Consider the following 8,873-nt stretch of genomic DNA (forward strand, 5'->3'; position numbering starts at 1 on the left):
AACACCACCTTACTGCAGGAGATCTCTCTGTTCCCCGCAGACCAGCCCATCAACAACATAGTGCTGCACCAGGTGACACACACACACCCTAATACACACACACACATACACACACACACACTAATACACACACACACACACTAATACACACACACACATACACACACACTAATACACACACACACACACTAATACACACACACACATACACACACACACACACACACTAATACACACACACACACACTAATACACGCATACGAATACACACAGTAATACACACACACACACACACACACATACACATACACACACACAGTAATACACACAGACACACATACACATACACACACATACACACACACACACACTAATACACACACACACACCCAGACAAGCACACACACACACACACACACACACAAACACTTACATAAACACATGCAAACTCCCACACACAAATGCAAATACTTACACACAAAAACACACACATGCTTACACACACACACACACACACACACTCACATAAATAAACAAACAAACAAACACAAACCCACTCAGAGGCATAGCCTCCATGCGTCTCTAACCCGGCCCCCTCCCGGTCCAGGGCCATGCCCTGGTGGGCACCCCTCAGTCCCTGGCGCGGGTCCCTGCCCAGGGCTGCGGGCTGCACCCCAGCTGTGAGGTGTGTGCGCGGGCACGGGCTCTGGGCTGTAGCTGGAGACCCGGCCCCGGAGGGCCCCACGACGGGACCTGTGGACCGGCCCCGAGCGGGTGAGGAGGGGGGGGGGGAGAGGGGGGGAGGAGAGAGAGAGAGAGGGGGGGGGGGGGGGAGGGGAGAGAGAGGGGGAGGGGGGGGGAGGGGAGAGAGATATTATAGAATTATAATATCGCACATTTTACTTTTTAAAGTACTTTTATAGTTTAATATTTGGTATGTATAGATATTTTGTATTTAAAGGTTCGTACTTATTATTACTATAATATACGTCTGAGGGTCATTCCATGACGTAGATCTTTATTTCAGATTTGAAGGGCACATGTTCTTATCGTATCACAAAGCGATAGCGCTGAGTAGCTGCCCTGCCCTCTAGCCAACCAACCAATTTCATACATTTCAACCGGTCTGTCTGTCCGTCTGTCTCTCCAGGCCCGGGCCGGGGGACATGGTGGAGGAAGCCCTGAAGAAGTGTAACAGCAGAGAGGGTGAGTTCCCGAAAGACCGAACACCGGCCTATAGCGGCACATCGGACCTTATTGTAATCATTCATACCTTCATACCGTCAAATGACTACAGTATGTTCTGCTTTTTTAGTGGAAACGTTCAATACTGAAAGATTATCTTTCTTAACCCTCCACTTCTTCCTCCTCCCCCTCCTCTCATCCTCCTCCTCCTCCTCCCCCTCTTCATCCTCCTCCCTCTCCCTTCTCCTCTTCCTCCTCCCCTTCCTCCTCCTCCTCCTCTTCCTCCTCCTCCTTCTCCTCCTCCTCCTCCTCCCCCCCCTCCAGGCCGGTGCACTCCGGCGGTGAGGGAGCTTCGGGTCTCCTTGGGCCTGCGTCTGCTGCTGCCCTGCGTCCAGGTCTCCCCCCGGCCCTGCACCTGGACCCACCCCCCCCAGAGACACACCCGGCAGCACCACTCCCACCTGGAGGTGACGGTCAGCCAGCAGAGCTTGGGCGCCTACGTCTGCACCTGTCAGGTACGTCAGGAGCAACTCAAAGGTACCATGTGGGGGGGGGGGGGGGGATAATGTTGAGGAGACGTTTTCATCCACAACAACTTACAATGTGGACGTTTGTCGGAAGAAAGAGAAACAATGCATCGCTGCCTTTCGGTAAAGTAAGGATGTTCATAGAACCAAGTGTCAAGCACCAACAACATCTAGGTTGACCCGTTCACCGTATAAAACAAAGATAGCTAGGATAAGATGTTACATAATGCTACATAAAGGGGGGTAAGGGGGGAGGCTATGCAGAGAAGGTGAACTCGAAGGTGAACCTAACCCTAACAGGGGTCTCGTTTTCTCTTCTTCTGCCTCTGTGGGTCTCAGGAGGCGGGGCCGGATCTGGGAGAGCCCACTTCCTGTCGTCGGGCGGCCTACGATTTGGTGGTGGCGGGGCCGTCCGCCGGGGGGGCGGTGGCCACGGCGGGAAACCGCCACCTGCTGGCCATCTACATCCTGTGCTTCTGCCTGGGCGTCGCCATGGGCGCCTTCCTGCTCTACTTCCTGAGCCGCCGCCGCCAACTCGGCCTGCGCCTGGCCAAGCGTTCGCTGTCGTCTGACAAGGGCCGGGACCTGCTCGGCTCCTCGGCCACGCCCCAGTCCCCCGGCAGCGCCAGCCTGCTGTCGGACGCCTTCACGCTGTCGGAGAAACGCAACGGCACGGCCATGACGTCGCTGCACTCCACGCAGGGCAACGGCGGTCCCCACGGCAACCACAGCTACAGCAGCAACCTCATCAGCAACAGCAGCAACGCCAGCAGTAACCCCGGCAACGGCCATGGGGAGCCCGTGTACTCCAGCTACGAGCGCAACGCGAGCATACTGCCGGCCGACCGGCTGGACGGACGGACGGGGGAGAGGGCCAGGGAGGGCCAGGAAGGGGTGAGGGAGACGGGGGAGGATGTGGACGAGGGGCTGGGGGAGGGGCTTGGAGACTCCATGAGAGGACTGGAGGAGGAGATGGCCAAGTTCCCGCTCTATAAGTCGCCGGCACCGCTGGCGAGGTGCGAGGAGAGTTCGATATGAGCCGGGGGATTCTTGCGTATGGTTACGAAATAGAACATTACGAGAGGATCCCGGGTGTAATTTATGAATCGGATGCGCCGTGTCGTGCCTCCAGACTGAGAGGGGAGCGGGAAAAGGATGCAAAATAGAGCCGCCGCGGCTATTTTGCATCCTCACTGCTCGCTCACTTCACAGCGGCGAGCTATGAAACTAGAGTCTCTATGTGAGAAATGTATGCGGGATTGATTCCAAAGCACGTATATACATGTATGTGTGTGTGTGTGTGTGTGTGTTTGATCAAATATGTTATTTACAGCGGAGGGAAGATAAGAATGGTCAGATGAAGAATAGGACCTTTGAAAAATAATAAAAAGAAGTTATCCAGGACGACACGTGAAGACGTCTGTGTAGTGAGGCACTCCAGTGGATATGTGAAAAAACGTAAATGTAAGATGTTAAAGAAGAAAGCTTTTTATGTTTTTCACCGACGACATGCGCACATGAAACGGACTTGACGTGTTGAATGGGAAGAGAAAAGACAGTAATCAAAGAGGAAAATGTCTGCATCTTCACAGGCATGTTCACAAAGAAGCCATATTCCTTACGTGTTGTCTTTGTTGTTGTCGTGTCCCTTTTGTGCCACAAGGGGGCCAAATAAGTAGCACTTTGAACCACTGGACGACACTTCTCCGAGGCTTGTCTGAAACGCATATTTAATTTTTTATCGCTTTGTGATGTTTTTTTCTTGATGTTTCTCACCGACATGATCGCAACTCCGCGACACCTCCCATGATCACGGGCCCGGCGGCGACTAAGGACAAAAGATCGCCCTCTACTGGTGAAACGACGATATTAATAATAATTTTATTTTGTACAATGGACTGCGATGACCCGATAGTAGATCGATCTAAATCAGCTCCAACCAGCTCGAATCGATCCACTATCGAGCTGATTGGAGCCTGCAATCGGGGGTTAGATTGTTCTAATTGCCATGATGTCGCCATCGGGCTCTTCGGAAGCAGATACGATTGCGGGGTCAAGGTTCACAAACGACAGCCCAGGAGGGGCCCTGGGGAACGTGATCACGTGTTTGACATTTGGGTCCAAAGGCCCTTGAATGCCTCATGCAACTTGACCCAAATTCACCACCTCTGCTCTGTACAACAAGTGTACTAAACAAATATCTAAAAGATGTCTTCTGTATCGTTTTTGTCATGTTTTTTTTAATAAAACGTTAAAAACTGTTACTGAACACATGGTGTCACTGTCCCTACATTGACCCGGTAGCTGATCCAATAATTCAAAGGGAGCCTATACTGATATTATCCACGGATGTATTCAGTGACATTGAAGATTATTCAACGTCCTGAAGCAACATCATCGCAAACCTTGATCTACGACCGTCATAGAGGTTCATCCTTGATCTGTCTTTTGTACTGTAACCTCCAACCATACCATTTAACCTGACTCTGTGGGGAAGTGGAGAGAGCTGTTGGCTAATGACCCTGGTGCAAGTCCTGCTGATTGACTTTCATTCAACTTGCATTAGGGGTAACGCACTCGCTTTTCATTGGTCGGCGCGAAGAAATGCATTAGGTGTAACGCGCTCGCTTTTCATTGGTCGGCGCAAAGAAATGCATTAGGGGTAACGCGCTCGCTTTACATTGGTCGGCGCGAAGAAATGCATTATGGGTAACGCGCGCTCGTTTTTCATTGGTCGGCGCGAAGAAATGCATTATGGGTAACGCGCGCTCGTTTTTCATTGGTCGGCGCCGGTTCGCGGTTTGCCCTGCTCCCTGCGTTGTGTGGTTTTCAACTAAACTTGGCATTGAGAAACCCCCACACCCATGAGCCTGCCACAGTATGTCCATATTGGCACCCATTGCAGTCCTAACCCCCCCCCCCCCCCGGCTATTATAAGCAACCAATTAACCAACCAATTAACCGTGGGGAAGTGGAGAGAGCTGTCTACACTCAACTCCTGCTGATTGACTCTTATTTCTACATCATGTGAATTGTAAAGCCAAGTACAACTTCCGAGCAAATCCTAGTTGGTGTCTTGGTCGTGCAGCGGTTAAGGGGTGTGGGTTAACACTCTGTAGACTCAGGTTCGAGTCCCCGCACAGAACCAGGGTTCAAGTGGTACCTTAATGGATACATCTTATTTCTCTATCGTGTGAACGGTAAAGTCAAGTATAACCGCCAAAAATCTTCATGTCTGCGTCTTGGTGGTGCAGCGGTTAAGGGGTGTTGGTAAATACTCTGTAGACTCAGGTTCGAGTCCCCGCACAGAACCAGGGTTCAAGTGGTACTTTAATGGATACATCTTATTTCTCTATCGTGTGAACGGTAAAGTCAAGTATAACCGCCAAAAATGTTCTTGTCGGTGTCTTGGCGGTGCAGCGGTTAAGGGGTGTTGGTTAACACTCTGTAGACTCAGGTTCGAGTTTCCGAAAAGAACCAGGGTTCAAGTGGTACCTTAATGGTTACATCATATTTCTCAATCGTGTGAATGGTAAAGTCAAGTATAACCGCCAAAAAGGTTCAGGTTGGCGTCTTGGTGGTGCAGCGGTAACAGTCTGGGTTAACACTCTGTAGACTCAGGTTCGAGTCCCCGCTCACACGGCCACCAAGAAGGGGATTGATTGATGATTGATCAGTGGTGTCCAAGTGATGAACTCTTACTTCTGCATCATGTGAATTGCAAAGCCAAGTACTACTTCCGAGCAAATCGTTGTCGGCGTGCTTGGTGGTGCAGCGGTTAAGGGTTGTTGGTTAACACTCTGTGGACTCAGGTTCGAGTCCCCGCTCACAAAGCCACCAAGAAGGGGATTGATTGAACAGTCTCAGTGGTGTCCAACTGCTGAACTCTTACTTCTGCATCATGTGAATTGCAAAGCCAAGTACAACTTCCGAGTAAATCCTAGTCGACGTTCTTGGTGGTGCAGCGGTTAAGAGTTGATGGTTAACACTCTGTGGACTCAGGTTCGAGTCCACGCTCACAAAGCCACCAAGAAGGGGATTGATTGATCAGTCTCAGTGGTGTCCAACTGATGAACTCTTACTTCTGCATCATGTGAATTGCAAAGCCAAGTACTACTTCCGAGCAAGTCCTATTTGGCGTTCTTGGTGGTGCAGCGGTTAAGGGTTGTTGGTTAACACTCTGTGGACTCAGGTTCGAGTCCCCGCTCACACGGCCAACAAGAAGGGGATTGATTGATGATTGATCACTCTCAGTGGTGTCCAACTGATGAACTGTTACTTCTGCATCATGTGAATTGCAAAGCCAAGTACAACTTCCGAGCAAATCGTAGTCGGTGTCTTGGTTGTGCAGCGGTTAAGGGGTGTTGGTTAACACTCTGTAGACTCAGGTTCGAGTCCCCGCACAGAACCAGGGTTCAAGTGGTACCTTAATGGATACATCTTATTTCTCTATCGTGTGAACGGTAAAGTCAAGTATAACCGCCAAAAATGTTCATGTCTGCGTCTTGGTGGTGCAGTGGTTAAGGGGTGTTGGTAAATACTCTGTAGACTCAGGTTCGAGTCCCCGCACAGAACCAGGGTTCAAGTGGTACCTTAATGGATACATCTTATTTCTCTATCGTGTGAACGGTAAAGTCAAGTATAACCGCCAAAAATGTTCATATCTGCGTCTTGGTGGTGCAGTGGTTAAGGGGTGTTGGTAAATACTCTGTAGACTCAGGTTCGAGTCCCCGCACATAACCAGGGTTCAAGTGGTACCTTAATGGATGCATCTTATTTCTCTATCGTGTGAACGGTAAAGTCAAGTATAACCGCCAAAAATGTACTTGTCGGGGTCTTGGTGGTGCAGCGGTAAAGGGGTGTTGGTTAACACTCTGTACTCAGGTTCGAGTCCCCGCTCACACGGCCACCATGAAGGGGATTGATTGATCAGTCTCAGTGGTGTCCAACTGATGCACTCTTACTTCTGCATCATGTGAATTGCAAAGCCAAGTACTACTTCCGAGCAAAACCTAGTTGGCGTTCTTGGTGGTGCAGCGGTTAAGGGCTGTTGGTTAACACTCTGTGGACTCAGGTTCGAGTCCCCGCTCACACGGCCACCAAGAAGGGGATTGATTGATGATTGATCAGACTCAGTGGTGTCCAAGTGATGAACTCTTACTTCTGCATCATGTGAATTGCAAAGCCAAGTACAACTTCCGAGCACATCATAGTCGACGTTCTTGGTGGTGCAGCGGTTAAGGGTTGTTGGTTAACACTCTGGACTCAGGTTAGGGTCCCCGCTCACACGGCCACTAAGAAGGGGGTTGATTGATGATGTCTCAGTGGTGTCCAACTGATGAACTTTTACTTCTGCATCATGTGAATTGCAAAGCCAAGTACAACTTCCGAGCACATCCTAGTCGGCGTTCTTGGTGGTGCAGCGGTTAAGGGTTGTTGGTTAACACTCAGGTTCGAGTCCCCGCTCACACGGCCACCAAGAAGGGGATTGATTGATGATTGATCAGTCTCAGTGGTGTCCAACTGATGAACTCTTACTTCTGCATCATGTGAAATGCAAAGCCAAGTACAACTTCCGAGCACATCCTAGTCGGCGTTCTTGGTGGTGCAGCGGTTAAGGGTTGTTGGTTAACACTCTGGACTCAGGTTCGAGTCCCCGCTCACACGGCCACCAAGAAGGGGATTGATTGATGATGTCTCAGTGGTGTCCAACTGATGAACTGTTACTTCTGCATCATGTGAATTGCAAAGCCAAGTACAACTTCCGAGCACATTCTAGTAGGCGTTCTTGGTGGTGCAGCGGTTAAGGGTTGTTGGTTAACACTCTGTACTCAGGTTCGAGTCCCCGCTCACACGGCCACCAAGAAGGGGATTGATTGATGATGTCTCAGTGGTGTCCAACTGATGAACTCTTACTTCTGCATCATGTGAATTGCAAAGCCAAGTACAACTTCCGAGCACATCCTAGTAGGCGTTCTTGGTGGTGCAGCGGTTAAGGGGTGTTGGTTCACACTCTGTAGACTCAGGTTCGAGTCGCCGCTCACACGGCCACCAAGAAGGGGATTGATCAGTCTCAGTGGTGTCCAACTGATGAACTCTTACTTCTGCGTCATGTGAATTGCAAAGCCAAGTACAACTTCCGAGCACATTCTAGTAGGCGTTCTTGGTGGTGCAGCGGTTAAGGGTTGTTGGTTAACACTCTGTACTCAGGTTCGAGTCCCCGCTCACACGGCCACCAAGAAGGGGATTGATTGATGATGTCTCAGTGGTGTCCAACTGATGAACTCTTACTTCTGCATCATGTGAATTGCAAAGCCAAGTACAACTTCCGAGCACATTCTAGTAGGCGTTCTTGGTGGTGCAGCGGTTAAGGGTTGTTGGTTAACACTCTGTACTCAGGTTCGAGTCCCCGCTCACACGGCCACCAAGAAGGGGATTGATTGATGATGTCTCAGTGGTGTCCAACTGATGAACTCTTACTTCTGCATCATGTGAATTGCAAAGCCAAGTACAACTTCCGAGCACATCCTAGTAGGCGTTCTTGGTGGTGCAGTGGTTAAGGGGTGTTGGTTCACACTCTGTAGACTCAGGTTCGAGTCGCCGCTCACACGGCCACCAAGAAGGGGATTGATCAGTCTCAGTGGTGTCCAACTGATGAACTCTTACTTCTGCATCATGTGAATTGCAAAGCCAAGTACAACTTCCGAGCAAATCCTAGTCGACGTTCTTAGTGGTGCAGCGGTTAAGGGTTGTTGGTAAACACTCTGTGGACTCAGGTTCGAGTCCCCGCTCACAAAGCCACCAAGAAGGGGATTGATTGATCAGTCTCAGTGGTGTCCAACTGATGAACTCTTACTTCTGCATCATGTGAAATGCAAAGCCAAGTACAACTTCCGAGCATATCCTAGTCGGTGTTCTTGGTGGTGCAGCGGTTAAGGGTTGTTGGTTAAAACTCTGTGGACTCAGGTTCGAGTCCCCGCTCACACGACCACCAAGAAGGGGATTCATTGATGATTGATCAGTCTCAGTGGTGTCCAACTGATGATCTCTTACTGCTGCATCATGTGAATTGCAAAGCCAAGTACTACTTCCGAGCAAATCCTAGTCGGCGTTCTTGGTGGTGCAGCGGTTAAGGGTTGTTGGTTAAAACTCTGTGGACTC

At 50.2% G+C, this 8,873-nt stretch overlaps 1 protein-coding gene across 1 annotated transcript; it reads left to right on the plus strand.

Moving 5' to 3' along the window:
* Positions 1-3,973, plus strand: LOC307091348 (semaphorin-4F-like; the record flags this gene model as incomplete). Its single annotated transcript, XM_079758292.1, has 5 exons — positions 1-72; positions 608-774; positions 1,151-1,206; positions 1,510-1,700; positions 2,052-3,973. Coding segments are annotated over 5 exons (1,185 nt in total), but the record flags the coding sequence as incomplete, so codon positions are not given.
* Between the last annotated feature and the right edge of the window lie 4,900 nt (positions 3,974-8,873).

This window comes from Pollachius pollachius, assembly GCF_949987615.1.
Source record: "Pollachius pollachius genome assembly, chromosome: 20".
In the NCBI taxonomy this organism is placed as follows: Eukaryota; Metazoa; Chordata; class Actinopteri; order Gadiformes; family Gadidae; genus Pollachius; species Pollachius pollachius.